General features: G+C 38.5%; 5 protein-coding genes across 12 annotated transcripts in view; 3 read left to right on the plus strand and 2 right to left on the minus strand.

The window, feature by feature from the left end:
• Positions 1-1192, plus strand: part of LOC115627505 (histone deacetylase 4) — a 32871-nt gene extending 31679 nt beyond the window's left edge. For all 4 annotated transcript variants that reach the window (XM_030523198.1, XM_030523196.1, XM_030523195.1 and 1 more), the window contains 2 exons: positions 279-412; positions 476-1192. In XM_030523198.1, the coding sequence (XP_030379058.1) occupies positions 279-412; positions 476-530 (189 nt within the window). In that variant the 3' untranslated portion in view covers positions 531-1192. The remainder of the gene's footprint in view (positions 1-278; positions 413-475) is intronic.
• Positions 1193-6963: 5771 nt separating this feature from the next.
• Positions 6964-10026, plus strand: LOC115627516 (probable peroxisomal acyl-coenzyme A oxidase 1). Its single transcript, XM_030523210.1, has 2 exons — positions 6964-8074; positions 8847-10026. The coding sequence occupies exons 1-2, from the start codon at positions 7080-7082 to the stop codon at positions 9901-9903; spliced, it is 2052 nt and encodes a 683-aa protein (XP_030379070.1). The 5' UTR covers positions 6964-7079; the 3' UTR covers positions 9904-10026.
• On the minus strand, positions 9915-12777 carry LOC115627518 (leucine-rich repeat-containing protein 57). 3 transcript variants are annotated; one of them, XM_030523215.1, is made up of 2 exons: positions 12731-12777; positions 9915-10811 (listed from the first exon to the last, which is right to left on the minus strand). In XM_030523215.1, the coding sequence occupies exons 1-2, from the start codon at positions 12736-12738 to the stop codon at positions 10088-10090; spliced, it is 732 nt and encodes a 243-aa protein (XP_030379075.1). In that variant the 5' UTR covers positions 12739-12777; the 3' UTR covers positions 9915-10087. The 3 variants fall into 3 exon arrangements, with proteins under 3 accessions (XP_030379075.1, XP_030379073.1, XP_030379076.1); XM_030523213.1 differs by having other exon boundaries at positions 9915-10814; positions 12731-12746; XM_030523216.1 differs by lacking the exon at positions 12731-12777 and adding an exon at positions 10918-10935.
• LOC115627517 (proteasome activator complex subunit 3) lies at positions 11291-12913 on the plus strand. Of its 2 annotated transcripts, XM_030523211.1 has the most exons (3): positions 11291-11362; positions 11424-11991; positions 12059-12913. In XM_030523211.1, exons 2-3 carry the CDS (start codon positions 11607-11609, stop codon positions 12424-12426), a joined length of 753 nt encoding a protein of 250 aa, XP_030379071.1. In that variant the 5' UTR covers positions 11291-11362; positions 11424-11606; the 3' UTR covers positions 12427-12913. The 2 variants fall into 2 exon arrangements, with proteins under 2 accessions (XP_030379071.1, XP_030379072.1); XM_030523212.1 differs by having other exon boundaries at positions 11304-11991.
• A 3811-nt stretch (positions 12914-16724) lies between these two features.
• Positions 16725-18810, minus strand: part of LOC115627492 (integrin alpha-PS1) — an 81307-nt gene continuing 79221 nt past the window's right edge. For both annotated transcript variants that reach the window (XM_030523180.1, XM_030523179.1), the window contains one exon: positions 16725-18786. In XM_030523180.1, the coding sequence (XP_030379040.1) occupies positions 18556-18786 (231 nt within the window). In that variant the 3' untranslated portion in view covers positions 16725-18555. The remainder of the gene's footprint in view (positions 18787-18810) is intronic.

Below are 18810 nucleotides of genomic sequence, written 5' to 3' on the forward strand. Positions count from 1 at the left end.
ATAGATATTAAAATTTATAAATCATGGTGCAAATGCATAGATAATCCATAAAAAAGGATATCTGTAAACTCCTCGCTTTCTCAAAGTTACTATAAGTGAATGATTTTTTCGTTTAAAAAAAAACGAAATAATCATTATTTGCGGTCCCTAATTCGAACTTTCAAGCGGCCTCCTTACTTTATGTTTCAGTACACAATAAATACTTATGCTATAGTAAAAATGTTTATGGGGAAACATGCTATATCTGTTATTCTATTTAATTGATAATCTGTTTTCAGCAAACACATTGGCCGTGTGTGCGACGCTTGGAACATACTGTTGGTTTGTCCGCGCTGGACGCGCTTAAAATAGAGCACGACGAGTCCGAAACTGTGACGGCCATGGCGGGCCTCTCCATGCAGTCGATGCACAGGTGAGTCCCTAGAAGCCACCGCCTAATTGGAGCGAATCAACTGATTTCGAATTATGTTTGCAGAACGCTGTCGCGTGATGACTCCGAGGAGCCAATGGATCAAGATGAAACCAAATAGACGGCGGATCCTGCTGTCTGCTCAATGAAAATCACTTTAGTTATTGTTGTAGTCTAATAGGTGTTGTTCGGGCCGAGACGTGTGCGTAGCTTTTGCCTCAATTGGAATCACCAGCGCCATCATCATTGTCAGCCAACTAACGCTATCTCCTTTTCACACACACACACAAACACACACTTCCCCTCTCTCTCTCTCTCTCTCTCTCACTCTCGTTCACACGCTATCTATCTCAGGTGCATACTCACAGCAGCAGCAGAAAGCAGTTAGCAAGAAAGCACGCAGGACACGCTATTGTAGTTTACTGCACAATAATGAAAGAAAAAAAAAAAAACAATTTTTATAAAACATCAGGCGCGTCACAATGAACTGGAATAATAGTTCAGCACAATACATTCACATGCTGCACACACACACACACACACACACATATACACAAACAACTCGTTAGTGATGGGAGTTGGAGTTGAAGGTGGAGGGGTTCTTGAAGTTTATGGATGAGAAAAAAAGTTGCTGTGCAGCAAACAAAATGTACCATCGAATGAGCCAGAGGAGTAATCAAGGCCTAAAGTTCAAAACGTGGCTGTGCCACACAACAAAATGAAGAATTAATTAATAGAAAATATAACTGCGCAATGCATAAATGCGAATGCATTGAAATTAAAAAAAAATATATATATATATATATATATATATATATATATATATATATACATATATAGTATAAACTATATGTGAATAAATAACAAATAAAAACTAACGAAATTTACACGTTTTGATGATTGTAATGTAAACATTATAATTATGTTATTTTCAAAAAATCAAAGTCTATACACACACACACACACACCCATACACACACACACGCACACTTTATGTATGCATGCATATGTATGTATGTATGTACATATGTGTGCGTACATGTATGTTTGCATTTGTTAACTCGGAATATGAGAAAGTTAGAGAAAGCAACAATTACAAATGAATACTTTGCCTGTTTCTTTGTTTGTCGTGTGTTGCTATTTATAGAAATAGATTTGTATTTTTAAAGCTGTTTTTTTTATTATTATTATTATTAAAATTATTATTATTTCCTCCATTTTAATTTGTGGTATGAATGTTTAAGCAAATGTTGCAAATCTGTTAATTATTAAATGTATACGTATGTATGTATGTAATAATAATAGTAGTTATGATAACAATGTGAAATTATAATGTAAACTTGCTTGTAAAACTGTTTGACAAAATACTATTCTTTGCGTTTTGGTGGCTGTTGTTGTTGTTGGCATTTTGGTAGCAGGCTGGCAATCGAATTGCCACGCCTTCTTCAAAACGCCCACACTAATGGCAAGCAACACTCATTCACACACACACACACACACCCACATACACGGAGAGACTCACGCACCGAACACACACACACACACAACTCGATATATGTATGTATATGTGTACCTATGTATTTATGTTTATATATATATGTATACTATATGATATATGCTATTAATGTAATAAAAAAAAAAGCAAGAAGAAGAAACCTAGAAATTGTCAAATGTCCAAAATTTGTCCATTATTGCTTTCGGTTTTTTGAATTTGAATTTCGCAGTTCGATTGAAAGGAATTGCTGGAAAAACATTCACTCTTAATTTAGTTTCAACAATTTTGTACATTACAAGAATGCTGTTTGTAGTTTTTAGTCTTAGATCATACACCCAAAACATACACGCCCGCACACAATCACACACTCACTCACCCATACACACACACACACACCTACACACGTACACACATATTGGAATTGTGTAACAAAATGGCGTATGTTTGTGCAATAAAGAGAAGGAAAGTAAATGTAAAATGTAAAAGTGCAGTAGAAAACAAATTTCAGTTGCGAGCATAGTAAAATCTTATATGTGTACGTATACTAATTAAAAACTGTTACAATAATAACAATGTTCAAATATCTGAAAAGAAGCAAAACTAAATAAAAAGCAAACTATGAGAAAGGCGTTTAAATGCTTTACAAAAAAAAAAAAAAAAACAAAACAAAACAACAAAAACAAAAAATGAACCGAGCTATGTACTCTCCCCATCTCTCCATATCTCTCTCTCTTATATGGTTGACTAATGTGACAACCCAACAACCTAAAGGCTGGGCCTGCAGCCTCATTACATCCCTACATACACACACATATATACTCTAACTATGTACGTATACATATGTACATATATGAGGCGAAAATTGTAAGCTCGAAGCAGCTAAACTGCAGAATCAAAGGCAAACACAATTTACTGAGCACAACGAGATTATTGACAGAGAAGCGAGCTTAGGGGATACACAAAAATAAATGTATATGTTTGCATTAAATTAGAGAATTTGATATACAAAAATAAAAGAATTTGAAAAAAAAATACAAATAAGCAAATTGAATTGTAAAGAGAAAAAAACAATACATTTCGGCAGGCCGAACGATCTGTGTTAAATCCAAGAAACCAACTAACTATGTATTGGAGAGCAGAATGCTAAGCTTCTTCTATGGTCCGACATTAATGGAGTCCAACTAGATTCCAATCGCAGTTCTTAGTCACCCAAAAATATATATTAGTATTGATTACAACTGATTTTTCGTTTGTATTATTTGGTAAAAAATTTCGTTGTTTTTAGGCATAATACCAGACGTGGTAGTGTCCGAAAAGTTCGTTTATATGAGTGCTGTATTATATAGAAAATAATAATTTATTCAGAAATATTATTTTTATTATTTATGCCTTTTAAGAAGCAATGGTTACTAGTATTTATTATATATAAAGCCAATTACGTATTCATTGAGAATGTTCAAAAACTTGATTGAATTCAGTTTCCTAGCTGGCTTAGGAAACCAAACCGAATAGTCCACGAATGAATCAGAATGGCGAACATTTTAGAGTTTTCCAAGATTAAAAAGGGATCCCCTATATAAGGTGATTGTTTAGCAGGATTAATAATGGGTAATGGCGACAATGAAACCAGAAAGGCATTTTTAATTTTATTTAATAATCATCTGCTTCGGTAGAATGGTGTTTGGATCAAGCATTTCAAATCAAATTCGATGCAAGACAACAAAATTAAAATTAAATGTACAATTTTGATGTTAAATGTGTTCGATAAATGCTGCTAATCGTAATAGCGCAGACGCACCCGTCGTCGTTGCCGCCGCCTCAGAAGCCGCTTCGTAGGCCATAGAAAGTGCGTCCGAATACCTCAGTTAACATAAAGAATCTCTCAGAGTTGAATTGAGAACGGGAGTATTTTCTAAATGAACAACTAGCTGAAACAAATATTTATAAAATGTTGCACAATTAAAAGAAGTTTATACATACATACAGTAGATGTTAAAGCCGAAAGTCTAAACGAAACGATACGAATAACAAAAAAGAAAAAACAAAAAAACTGTTGAAATTCATACCTATGTATATTTTGTTTATTGTTGCACAAAAACAAAAACAATTGAATAAAACAAACAAATGTCTGTGTCGCTTTTCTAAAATATAAAACAAAAATCAACTATCTCTGTGTTCATCTATTTATGAGTGCTGCGAATATAAGGTAATCCAGTTCAAATACTACTCGATTCCGCCGGGGTCACCAAAATATTTCTCCACACAATTTTTCAATTTCAAGATTAAGCGATGGTTCCTAATAACTGCCCATCCTTGAAATGGAGTAGTGCGAGCACCGAAACAAAACTATTTACTATTTATTCGATGGAATACAGTCTCTGTCGTTACACAAGATTATAAAGATCCATCAAATTTTCCAATATTTAAAAAATATATGACCATATTCTTGAATATCGGAGAAAGTTCAGTTCTCGTTTTCTGAAGTTTGAAAGCAATAACAGTTGGATAAAGCTATATACTCGTATGTATACATGTATTGTTCCCAAATCTCTGATAGTAGCAATACAATGTTTTTTTATTGTCTTTCTATTTTTGGGGGCACATGGCTTACTTTTGTCAACTTTGCTATTATCATATAATTCTTTGCACAAAAACAGAATTAATCTAAATGATTATAAAGCATTAGCGTCATAAATGTAGGTTTGAAGGTTAAAATGAAATTTCGCAGCTCGGATGTTTTCATTTCAGAATTGTATTCAAAACTTATGCTTTGTCGGGCATTAATAAAGTCTATTTATTTTACTCACTTGTGCGCCGATAAATGGAACTGTCAACATGGGGAAGATTCATATGTTATTAAGAAATCGAAGATACTTATGAGTAAATTAAGAAATTAATTAATTGAAATATGAACTAGCACTTAATCGCTCAAATTAAATGAATACTCATGAAGCTGAAGATGTTTGAATGATGATCTGAAAAGCTGTGTACACTATTATTTTGCATCTATTTTTTCCATGCACTACTGTGTACAATTAGTACTATTTAGTGTAACTGTCAAAATCTTTATTTATTCGTTAAAATATATTTGTATTGCCTTTAAAGTAATCCCCTTCGGATACCTCGAAAGTCTTCTTCTGGAATGGTCTTCAAAACGGTGTGCCCGGAGTTGTCTTTTCAATTTAGCAAAAAGTCAGAAATCCCTCGAACACAGAACTATTAAGTACACAAAAGTAGGATCTAATATACATACATACATATGTATGTACTTGTATGTATGTATATATGGCTATAATGGCATAATCACAGCAGATAAGAGCAATAAACCGATTTTCTTGTTTTTACAGTATGGGTATTCCTGCCATTTTAAAATTATTGTTAAACCCACAAGCTCTTCAAAATTAAAATTAAATGAGCACCAGGAACACCCATAAGCTTGTTTTGCATTTATAAAGATTTTGTGTCAGTTGAGCTTCGTACCCGAACGATCATTGAAGAGATATATACTATATTTCTAGCATATGTTTTTTTTTTTTCAGAGTAGTCGCCAATCTTGTTGCTAGAGTCGAGAATCCATTCTTATCACAAAGAAATAAGGCACAGCTAAAATGCGATAGGAGAAGTAAGCCAGAGGGGAAGACACGTGCAAATACCCTCACAAATTGGTAAACATTTCATCATGGTGTTTGCACCTTTTTATTAGATAGCTGCTTTATGCTTGGGGTATTCATATTTCATTGACGTACTAAGATAAGCCATAAGAGTTAGTTCCATACTTTTCTTAGCTAGAGATAAACATTTCACCAATGGACCAAATCGTAATTTTTTAAATACAGACGTTGGTTTTTCTATACTTTTTTTTTGTAATAACTTGCACCTCTTTTTATTTCTTTCGGTACCTGAAGAAATATACTACAAGTATATATAGAAAAATATTGAATAATAATATTTTTCAATTACGGTTGCAATCATTTAGCACAACTCAGTCACCAAATCAAGAAAAATGTTGAAAAAGTATTAGAAAAACAAGAACAAGACTCGAGGAGTTCTCAAAAACGGATTCAAAATCGACGGATTTTCTTTCATAAGCCAAACGGCTTTTTCGAAAGCCTTTCTCGATTATATCGATTAAAAGCGGATCTGCTTCAAGGAATATTTCACGATAGTTTTGAAATAGTTTAAAACCGAGATATAATTGGAAACAGAACCGTTTGCCGAAAAGCCATAGATTATATATTTTATGAAAATATGTCAAAACCGGATCTGTTTTCATGCTATGAGCCGGCTTCAAGGAATATTTAACAGGGACCGCAAATAATAATAATTTTGGTTCTTTTTTAAAGAACCATTCACTTATAGTAACTTTGAGAAAGGGATTTTCCAATAAGATTTTTTAAAGAATATATGTGGATTTACACTATGATTTAAAAATTATAATGATTAATTTGAAGTTTTACCTTACAACTTTATTCGGAATCATTATTTTTGAGCAAATAAAATAAAACTCACACAAAAATGATTATTTGATTTTTATTGATCAAAAATAAAACTCAACTTGTGTTTTTTAAGGATGTTTTTTTAGCCCATAGTTTAGTTTTTGGCTTATAGTTGAAGGATATATATACATTTTTTCCTTATTCTCTACGAAAAAGGAAGAGATAATTACAACATGAGGTATATTTTTAATCAAAAAAATAAAACTTAAGGGATAATCATTACCTTATACGTTAAAAATAATGAGTAATAAAGTAAAACTCAAAATTAACCATTATATTGTGAGAGAATGAATAAAATTTAAAAATAATCATTATTTTGAAAATTTATATAATAACACTTACTATATAATGATTACAATCCCTGATATTTAACGATAGTTTTGAAATAGGTTTAAAACCGAGATATAAATCAAAACAGAACCGATTGTCAAAAGCCATAGATTTGTTGGTAGGAACAAGCGTTTTGATGAAGCCGACATACTCCCTTTCGCAAGGGCATAGATATGCGAATAAGGCCGTAAAAGCAGTTGCTTGCTCGCTGGCTTGTTTAGTCGGTTCGGTCTCCGAAATGAGGACAGTCGTGCCAGTAGGTGCGTAGTGAACGGTGCTTGACGATTGCAAAACTTGTCGGACTGCATCCGATTTGCGCTATTAATAGACACAGTGTTGGGCGTTGGACATGGAGCGCGTGTCAATGGAGGTGCATGCAGATTTGCAGCGGGAACGAGCGGCTGCTACCATTAGCAGCGAACACTTTGCCGAATGGTGGGCAGGCGGGCGAGAGAGGTTGGAGGAGCGACGTGCCCTCGAACGGTACTTCTTCGATGATCCCGAGTTCAATGATCCCAAGCACATTAGCTTCATGTCGTACAAAGAGCTGTACGAGCACTCGGTGGCCAAGGGTACCAGGTTTCTAGCCAAGCTGAGGGAATGGCAACGCCTGCGTGCGCCTGTCGATGGAACCGGAGGCTTGACTGGCGGCCTGGATATCAAGACGTTGCACGACTTTCGTTTGCTAATCTCTGGGCCTCTGGGCACGGCGCTCTTTCAACAGAGTTTCCCATTGCGCCTACATTTTGCCATGTTCTTGCCGACGCTGCTCAACCAGGGCGACGAGGAGCAGAAAAAGCAGTGGTTGGAACGGGCCTGGCACATGGATGGCATTATTGGCACCTACGCCCAAACGGAACTGGGCCATGGCACCTTCATACGCGGCCTAGAGACGCGCGCCGACTACGATGCAGAGCATGAGGAATTTGTCCTCAATACTCCCTCACTGACTGCATACAAATGGTGGCCGGGTAACATGGGCCAGACAGCCAATATGGTTGTGGTGCTTGCCCAGCTTTACATTAAGGGCAAGCACTATGGCCTGCAGCCCTTCCTCGTGCGCATACGCAACGAGCAGACCCATGAGCCGGAGCCGGGCATTGATGTTGGCGACATTGGCGCCAAGCTGGGTGCCAATGCTGTGAACAACGGATTTTTGGGTTTCCGTAATGTCCGCATTCCACGCGACCAAATGCTGATGAAGAACGCGAAAGTGCTGCCTGATGGCACCTTTGTCAAGGGACCGGAGCCGCTCCTTCTGTACGGAACGATGGTCTTTGTCCGAGTGCTCATTGTACACGACGTGATGGTCGGACTCCTACAGGCGGCAACCATAGCGACACGGTAAGATCCCTGCTTTAGATTTGATTGGCAAGTGTTTGTTTAATTAGGAATTAGGTAGTACTATGGATACCAATTTAAGAACGAAGAAGCGCTGATTAAAAAGTGGAGATAAGTAAGAAAGAAGGGCGTACGCAGCTTTTACCAAAGGGGGGGCGGAGCCCAAAAAATGAAAATGTGGATTAAATAATGCACGACGCATTTAATATAATTTGCAAATAATTTATGCATTTGATCAATGAAAAAACTTTATCATATCCAACTGAGTTCCATTTTAAGGCGAAATCGTGCGTCATAATAATGAACGCGTGGTCGATTTTATATGGTCTCCCCTGCCCCCCCCCCCCCCCCCCCCCTGCGTACGACCTTGGTAAGAAACACGCCTAACTTAAGAGAACTATTGAACTATAACAGCTACAATAAACTTTGTGCTTCGTGGTAATTTTATTCAAAAAGGAAAAAAGTCAAACTCAAAGAATATTGGATAAAAGCTTTTTACTTTTCATTAAGTAAAATTGAATCGTTCAGTCCTCCTGGTATTTATAGATTTCAAGCTCTATCAAGTCAAAAATTGAATAAATGCTTATACCAGAAGGGATTGGCATTATTATCAAACTAGTTGGATAAACGATATGCTCTTCATCTAAAGTTCTAAAGAGCCCTTTGCTCTTATTGGAAGTAAAGTGAAGCCAAACATACATACATACATACAAAAGTACATACATAATATATGTTACTGAGCAGAGGTGTATCATTTATCCTTTCTATATTGCAGCTACGCAGCCGTGCGTCGCCAAAGCCCCATCGAACCGAATGCACCGGAGCCACAAATTTTGGATCACTTGACGCAGCAGGCAAAGATCTTTCCGCAGATAGCGCGCGGTGTATGTTACCGTCTGGCCGCGGACTTCCTTTGGCAGTTCTACCAACGGATCATGCAACAGCTTGAGGCGGGAAATCGCAAAGGATTGCCAGAGCTGCACGCGCTCTCCTGCTGCTTGAAGTCTGTCTGCACCCAGGAGTCTAACGAGGGCATCGATGCGCTGCGCAAGGCGTGCGGCGGACAGGGCTATCTGGCCTCGGCCAACTTCGACAACATTTACGGCCTGGCGACGGCAGCCTACACGTACGAAGGCGAGTACACAGTGCTGCTGCTGCAGACGGCACGCTTCCTCGTGCGCCAGTACGAGGACAGTCTGAAGAGGAAGGTGCTGCCTGATAGCATCAATTATATGCGAGACACAACGCGCCTGCGCTGGACGAAAAACCTCTTGGCCAATGCGGTACGCGCCCTTGAGATTGTGGCTGCGAGCAAGGTGCGTGTGGCTTGGGAGCAGATACGTCTGGAGCGCAAGCGTGGCCAGAGTGCCCAACAGGCGGCGAATCTTGCCGGAATCCAGCTGAGCACAGCAGCGGCAGCACACGCTCGAGCCTTTCTGGCCCGCAACTCGCTGCGGGAGCTAAAAAAGCTGCAGCGAAATCTCAAGCCAGAGTTGGGCGGAGTGTTGCAGCAACTGGTGGAGATATTTGTGTACGACACCTTTCTCCGTCAACTTGGCGATATTCTCAAGTGGAATCACATTGCAGTGGTCCAGGTTACGCAATTGGAGCAACGCTATGAACAGTTGTTGCGCGATTTCCGTCCCAATGCCGTTGCACTGGTCGATGGCTTTGATTTTCATGATCGTGTGCTTGGCTCTACACTGGGCTGTTACGATGGTCGTATATACGAGCGACTGATGGAGGAGGCGCGCAAGAATCCACTGAATGAGGAGCCAGTCAACTCGAGCTTCCGGATGCATCTGCAGCCCTTAATGCGGGGCAAGTTGTGAAGACAAAAATGGATGGTGCTGCCGTTTGTTGCATTTATTTAGGTGTTCACACTGAAAGCATAGTATTAAGCTATTAAATTACAAATACTTAAAAATATTAAATATCAAGATATACACAATATAGACTAAGGTAGTGCATCACTTTGCGATTGAGTTAGCGAATGCGGTTCACAACATCTGCCGCCTAGAACATCTTTTTCTTGACAGCCGTGTAGCGCTCCATGTAGACATCGTAGCCCTCGAGATCGGTGAACTGCTTGGAGTTGAAAAGATTGCCATCCACCGCCAGGTTGCTTATCTTTGAGTCCTTTAGGATGCGCGGCGTAAAAGCGCTTGCCTGCAAGCAGTTCTCCTCCAGGCGCAAGGTCTTCAGCTTGGGGCAATCGGCAATATCCTCGGCCAGCATTGATATTTGATTTTGATTCAGATTGAGCTCTGTCACATAAAGCTGTCCCACCTCGGCGGGCACATCGGTGATTTTGTTGCGTGACAAGTCGAGCACATCCAGATGTTTTAGACCGCACAACATCGATGGGAACTCCTTAAGCTGATTGTTACTCAGATTGACGGTTTTCAGGTGCACACAGTTGGCCAATGTCTTTGGTAGCTTCGTCAGCATATTATCCATTAGCAGCAGCACCTCCAGCTTTAGGAGCTCGCCCACAACTTCGTTCAGCTCGACCAGACGGTTACCACTCAGATTCAGGTGCTTCAGCAGGGTGAGTCGACCCAGCTCGTCAGGTATATGTTCAAAGCGATTTTGGGACAGGTCTAGCGTTTTCAGTACATTTGGGTATGTCTTTAGTTGCGGTGGGAATTCCTGCAGTCGTTGCAGCGATATCTTAAGAATGCCCGTCTTTTGGGCAGTCTCCAGGTGCTGCTTGATTTGTTTGTTGCCCATTATATTACTGCTGTCAAATAAAACCAATAAGTAGGCATTCAGTGCTATCGACTAAAATTATATATCGATACTCGATATATCGTAGGGACATATCGATGCTCTTGGGCACCTACCGATACAACCGAATGGCAGTGGCATTTTAGCATTTTTTTATAAAACAAAATACTACATGCCGACAAATGCATAAAATTATATAAATAAAAGTCAATTCAGCACATGCTTTTGCTGCACATTATTTTAGAAAAAGAGTATCACTCTAACGCACTTATGCTTCGAGAAATAACAATAGAAGAAGGCTAAAATCCTTCGTAATTATTCAGCAATCAACTTGAAAATGCAAGGTGATGGTAGATGACTTCGATAGTTTTTCAAAACTAACGCCTAGGCTGACATTTCAGAGTGCTGCCAACTCAGCTAAGCGCGGATTTCGCAACACATCGAGTGGCCAGCGGTGGCATTTTTCAGTCAAGTTGGCCTTTTTGGAAAGTAAAAAGCGTGGAGCCGCATTGCAATAGCAATAGCAATCCTTTTGCGTAAAAGTAAAGCCAAAAACATAAGGTTAGCGCGGCCACTGCATTTTTAACATTAAGTTGAGCTTAAACTGTAGTTGTCATTGCAGCGTACGCGTTAGTAAAGCAAGAAAAACAATCACGTTTTCGCCAAAAAAATAAACCGACCAAACACGCGCCGCTCACCAAAGCCGCTTGCACTACGCGACCGCATTGACGTTTTGTTATTTTTCCAACTGACTGACTGCTGTTGTTGTTAGTGACTGAGAGAAGGCGATCGTAGAAGCGAAAAGATGCCGAACGATACAATCAGCAAGGTTCAGGAGTACAAGGATTCCCTCATTACCAAGGCGGAGTTTCTAATTACAAAAGGATTTCCCGAAAAAATCGTTGAATTAAATGAGCTCCTATCAACTCCCATGTTCAACGAGCGCAACTTTAGTGAGGTGCATCAGGATCTAAACATTCCGGTTGTGGATCCGGTGCTGGTCAACAATCATGACGGCGCCGGCGGCGAACCCGACAACAATCAACCGGCAACGAAACGTGCCCGCTTGGACGTGAATATAACGGGAACAACTGTTCTTTCACTACCCAACGGATCGGTATCTTGTAACAAGCCGCTCTGTGAAATGATCAAAGTGGTGAAGCCAATTATACGTAAATTGGTTGAGGATTGTAAGTAGATTGGTCTTCTTTTTTTTTGTATGCGGTTACTGATCAAACCCACTATTTTGTCTTGCAGCAAACTTACTGAAAATGTGGATATCGTTTATGATACCGAAAATCGAGGACGGCAATAATTTCGGCGTCTCCATACAAGAAGATACGCTGGCCGAAATACAAACTGTTGAGTCTGAAGCCGCCGCATTCTTCGATCAAATCTCTCGCTACTTCCTGTCGCGTGCCAAGGTTGTCTCGAAAGTCGCAAAGTATCCACATATCGACGACTATCGTCGTGCTGTCGTCGAGCTGGACGAAAAGGAGTACCTCAGTCTGTGGTTGGTTGTCTGTGAGGTTCGCAACCGTTACTCGTCCTTGCACGATATAGTGATTAAAAATCTTGAAAAGCTGAAGAAGCCCCGCTCCTCCAACGCCGAGAGCTTATACTAGGGGTTCGCCTCTGGTAGTAGCTTTTCGGATTTTTCTTTTTTTTTTTGCTATGAATTACACAGACACTTACCTACCTAGTATAAACAACCGATACAGACCATGCCGCCAACAATGGCACGAAACGAATCGCATTCTCGAAAGAACACCAACAATAACAGCAGAACCAGTAAAAAAAACCTGCGGAGAGTAGAGCGGAACAGTTATAGATGTGTTAAAAGAAAATTTAATAATAATGATAATAAAAAAAAAAACAACAACGGTAACAAATGATTTAGTAGAGGTATGCATATGTTTAAACTCTTACTTTTCCATTTTGAATGTGTTACTACATACATATACGGCATGTGAACGGCGTACAATCTTTAAGGATACATTTTCAGTAATCAATAAAACCTAAATCTAGAATAGACACTGTATTATACAAAATCAATACTACAGATTCTGACTAATAAGAACAGCTGCTTGTTTTTACATATGTATGTCAAAATAAAACGAAAACAAATGTTGCGTCGCCTACTTAAAACAGAGTTGAATATTAGTAATGGAAGAAACAATATTGTAAATATACATACATATATACATACATACATACTTATGCCATACTTGCGTGAATGAGATCGTTCATTCGGGGCTTTATTCTTTCAGTGCCTAAAGCTCGTCCAGGGTAGACCAAAGACGACCATACCACACACACACACAATTAAATGTAAAATTCAGGTTCCCTTTCAACACATGTTTTTACGAAATTCCATTTTCACAATAAAGTGAAATTCAAGTATACTGCAGGTTTTCACGTTTGCCTTAAGTTTTGATTGCAGTTTTGTGGTATTTATTGAAATGTTGATGGCGGGCACGCTGTTCTCCAAATAAGATGCTTAAAACATTGTAGCATAATTTGGGGCTGCCGTTTTTCACATAATAACGGAAATAGTGACAGATCCCTATTCACCACAGTAGCAGATGTTAAAAGAAACACACCAATCGCTTGTTGAGTTTGTAGTGTTGCCAATTTGGCCTTTTTCCCGCCACATCTAGTGTGGTTGTTTTTAGCTCTGTATTTTGTTGTTATTTGTTACCTCAGAACTTTCGACTGGATAAACCGATTTTGATGATTTTTTTTTTGAAAGCTAGTGCATGTGTGGTTCCATTTCAATTTGGTCCAGTTCTGACAATGGCATCCATGAGAAAACGATATAAGTCTTAAATTTGCATTGTCGGCATTAACTTGGTTAATTTCCAATAACCATACCTCCAAATAGCTGAAACATTATGTCACTTTGAATGCCAACCAGGCAATACTACTTGGAACATTTAATCAAGCTGATTTACGAACTCATTTATCTCCAGGCAAGCAATGTTAGCGGCTGTTTGTGAATTAGATTCAAAGACTTTTTTTTTTAATTTTACTTGTTCACATCAAATTACGGGAAAAAATTCAAAATCGCGGAAAGCGGGAATTCTGGCTTTTTGAAAAAACATTTCCGCCTTTTGTAATTTTGCCAACATTCATGTTCTAAAATTGGTTTTGTTGCTGGCCCGCGAAGCTATCGAAGCCTATATGCTCAGCATACAGCAATAGTTCAGATTGATTATTTGAGCAACTTTTGCACCAGCTTTTTTGGAGGCGCATTCGACGACAAGGAACAAAATGTGTAAATGTTATATTAGATGTGCACCAAGATGATAAATAACATTAAAAAATACAATTTTCCAAGCAATTTTTGAAAAATTGAATTTATTATACTCTGTACATGAAATGTACAAGAGTATATTAGGTTTGCGGGAGCTGAAAAATGTAACAGGCAGAAGGAGGCGTGGCAGACCCCACAAAGTATATATATTATTGATCAGCGTGACAAGACGAGTCGATCTAGCCCTGTCTGTCTGTCTGTCCGTCTGTCCGTCTGTCCGTCCGTATGAACACCTGGATCTCAGAGACTATAAGAGATAGAGACACCAAATTTTGCACGAAGATGCGTTATGTGTATATTCTATACGAGTTTGTTTTATTTTTTTGATTTTCCCCCCCACTTCCCCCCTATGGGGGTTTTCCCGATTTTCCATTCGTATAATCGCCTATATCTCGGAGACTATAAGACCTAGGCACACCAAATTTTAGTCCAAGATGCCTTGTGTGAATACGCAGAAAATGTATATTTTGGAATTTCCCTCCCTCCCCCCTCTCCCCCGCAAATGCGATTTTCTCTAACTCCCGTAATTCTTGGAATTTCGAACTAAAATTTTGCAAATACCCCCAGTTAGTAATTATGTGTCCGTATGCCAAGTTTCACTATGATAGACCGATTTACCAAGAAGTTATAGCCATAAATATATTTGCTGCTGCAGCGCTGCTGCAGCGCTGCCCGCGGCTGTTGTTGATGTTGCTGTTTGGTTGACTGCGAAAATGCTTACACAGACACGAATTGATGCGCATAGGCATACATACACTCACACAGACGCAATTGCTATGTAAATGTGCAATTATACACCCTTTACGTGAGTTCGAATACCGAGAGAGGTAAAATCGATCCAATTTTTTTTTTATTTATTTTTTTTTTTTATTTTTTATAATTATTGTAAACATATGTACAGAGTATTTCAAAGTCGGGACACCCGACTTTAGCTTTTTTACTTGTTTGATCTTTATTTCAGTCTTCTTCCTGTCAAAAGCAGCTTGTTTTTCATTTAAAAACTTGGCAACACTGTTTGCAACAAACTCGCGAGCATATCGTACTGAAGTCGCACCAAACATGTATACTCGAGCACGTTTGAGTCGCATTGAGGTCGCATCAAACTTGCACACTAAAGTTGCATCACATACTCAAACACGTTTGAGTCGTACTGAAAACGCATCGAACTTGCATAGTCGAACGTGCTTGACTCGCACTAAAAACGCGTCAAACTCGCGTGGACAGTAATAGAGAAACAAAAATTGTTTGTAAGTAGTTTTGTAAAACATTTCGTTTATTTTATTGTTCATCTACACCTGCAGCAGAAATAGCTCAATTAAATGGACTTTTCAAGCTGAACAACTCTTGTATTTACAAAGTTATTACTTAAGTCAATAAATGTACACAAAGCTATAATTAAACTTATCAAATTGAAGACTATCCATTGCGAACGCATGGATTGGTTGTTTCGGTTTTTCTTTATAACTTTCTTACTTAACTAGGCACTAGGCACCCAATTTACTGAACATAACTACCGGTATTTATGTGTATATTTTTCATTATTTTTTTCGTTTTCAGGATAATCAAGAAAAGCTAAGCAGTTCCTTAAATTGATTTACAGGGGCTCGTCGTATAACGAATTGTTCTTAAAAGTGTACATATGTTGCCTCGTTTTTGTTTATTCGTTGAGCGCAAGTTGGTTTTTCGAAGCATTGCTGACAAGTCAAATATTAACGATTAACGAAACATAAACATTAGTATATATGTATGTATTAATAAATGCTGATACGTTTGTAAGAATGGAATATTTTCATGAACTCGTATTTATTCAGGAAGGAGTGCTTCAACATTTTTTATTTTCTTCTGAACACTATTTTATAAATATATATATTTTTTGTATTTTAAATGAACGTTTTAAAGATTTTTTTGATTTGTTTTTGTTTTTAATAAATAATTAAAAAAAAAATTAATTAGAAACTTTAGATTCTTATCCTACTACTAGAGACAGCGAGAAGAATTGCTCTACGGCGTGCCTCTAAAATTATTCAGTAATATAATATTACTTTTATATTCTGATTTTCTTCGTATACTTAAACCCTACAATGGACTGTCGAGGGTAGAACTTCGTGAGCCCATTTGTCCTTAGAAATAAAACGGCATTTTGTTGCGCCAGTTTTCCCATTGCACTATGGTTTCTTTGCCCGTTTTTTTTTTTTTTTTTTTTTTTTTTTGCAGAAATATGGCTCGAAATATTTAGATATTTACCCCAAATTTAGTTTGTACGCATATTTTGGTACTTCAAGACGACATACCATAGTTTGGTTCAGTTTGGGCCACTATTTCATATAGCTGCCATATAACCGATATGGCCGACTTTCACTAACTTCTGTATTTTTAACTGTACCAAACCAGAAACTGGCCAATAATTTTCTCCCATGCAACATAGAACATAGTTCACAAAATATAAATAATTGAACATGAGATTATTTAATTTTTTTGGTGCATCAGAAAACTTAGTAGAATCTGGATACCGAGTTTGGTTATACTTGCTCTTATACTTCCTGAGATCCTTGCGTTCATACAGACGGACGGTCGGACGGACGGACAGACGGACATGGCTATAGCGACTCGCCTTGTCATCCTGATCAAGAATACATACAGTTTGTGGGGTCTGCCACGCCTTCTTCTGCCTGTTACATACATTCGCACAAAACTAGTATAGCCTTTTACCCTTTGGGCGCAGGCTATAAAAACACATGAACAACAAACACATGGCACAATTACACGAACACACTTCATCGCTTAAAAACAGTTTTGGATTATAATTAAATATACATTGGTTAACGTTTTCCATTATATAATTTAACTTTTGTGGGGTCTTTTCTTACTTCTGCAAGCTCTGACATGTGTTTCACACAATCAGTTAACTTTGACTGCGCGCCAAGAAAATGGTGTTGCCATATCAGCAGGAATTTATTTAATTTTCCCTTAATTAAACAATTTATAATAAAAATAAAACTGTTTATATTTGGACAAAAAAAAAACGGGCAAAAAAAACCATAGTGCATTGCTGTATTAAGTAATGGTCCGAGCTGGCTGTTTCCAACATACTTATTTCATAGTTTGCAGAAACAAGTCTTATCCTAACTTATGAAAAATATAAGAAAAAAAAAATCCTACTTAAAGTCTGAGACGAAACTGTTAATTTTTTGTCCGACTTGATCAAATAATACAACCATAAGCATGAATAGCTTTTGAATTCCTTCTGATACATCGAGTTCATGAAATGGCAGATTCCTCTATACTACTTGTATATAAACAGAATCGGATGCGCACAATACGCGGTCCTATTGAAATTTGATTTGATTTTGAAGAATACAATGTCTACTTTGTCACTGAATCGGTTCGAATTTTTTTCGGATTCCGCAAACTTAGTGACCCTCTCGGGCAAGCGCTCGTAACACCTCTCGTTATCAACGATCGATTGTGTCATTGGACTTATCAGCTACTGTTGTTAGTTTCGAGCTCGGGTACTCTACTCTACTGTACTTTATAGATTACTATATAGTAGTGTATTGTATGTATGTACGCTAGTAGGTACGTTAGTTGTTGTTGTTGTTTTTTTTTTTTTTTGTGTTGGCAGTGGTCTATTATTCGGAGGAGAGGCAAAGCTAGTTAGTCTCTCGGGGCTCAGATGAAGGCCTTTCTTCTTTTTTTTTAAACTTAGTTTAGCGTTTAATATAGTACAAAAGTGGGAGCGGGTGAATTTTGAAGCCCAATTGCTTAAGACAGCAAATAAATACTATTCATAATAATAATAATAATAATATTATGATAATTATAGAAAATTACATTAATAACAAAAATAAAACATTTTTGATTTAGCTCGCTGGACGCTCAATCGGCACGAGCACTATTAATTGCTTAACGAACTGCAATCAAGTGAACGGAATTTTTGGCAGCCTAACTGGCTGGCCAGATACTCTTTGCGCTATTTCGGATGATGCCAGCCATCCTCATCAGTGACCTTCGTTAGAATTGTGTTACTCAAGCAGTCCCTACATGGGTGGTAATCGCGGCCTTCGACCTTCTGACCATTCAGCCTGCTATATCAAAACCGATGGCTATATGTCGTACAAAAAAAAAAGCATTAAATAAAATACAAAATGGCACGTTGAAACATCAAGAGTTCCACCCCTCACATGTGGCCCCACCAGGCAGCGGTGGCCTGATAGTAGCCATCGCTGCCCCAATCAATTACAGAAAGGGGCGGCGGAGGTGGCGTTAGAGACAGCACATCGAACTCATCGTTGTTGTTGTTGTTGTTATTGTTGTTGTTGTAGTTGTTAAATCGTCTACGCCAATGGCGATACAGTGGTTGGTGCCTCTTCACCGTCTTCCGTTGCCTTTTGGGAGCGACCTGGTGTCTGACCAGATCCCACCCAACGGTGCCCTCTTGTTAGAAAACCTTTTCGTCCAGAAAGGGCTTCCCCTCGTTCATTTTCTCCAGATTGCCACTCAGTGTCGGATCCATGGGTCGCTTCCGCTTGAAGAACCCACACTTCCACAGCAGGCATGTGAAGATGCCCAACAACACCAGACCCAATACGCCCGCCAATATGCACAGCCACAGCGGCGTCGATGTGTCCCGTTGTTGGTCCAGCAGTTCCGGATAGGCGCGTGTTTCCACCTGCATCACAGAGCGAAAGAAACA

The sequence above is a fragment of the Scaptodrosophila lebanonensis genome, unplaced genomic scaffold, assembly GCF_003285725.1.
Source record: "Scaptodrosophila lebanonensis strain 11010-0011.00,11010-0021.00 unplaced genomic scaffold, SlebRS2 tig00000096-arrow-pilon, whole genome shotgun sequence".
In the NCBI taxonomy this organism is placed as follows: Eukaryota; Metazoa; Arthropoda; class Insecta; order Diptera; family Drosophilidae; genus Scaptodrosophila; species Scaptodrosophila lebanonensis.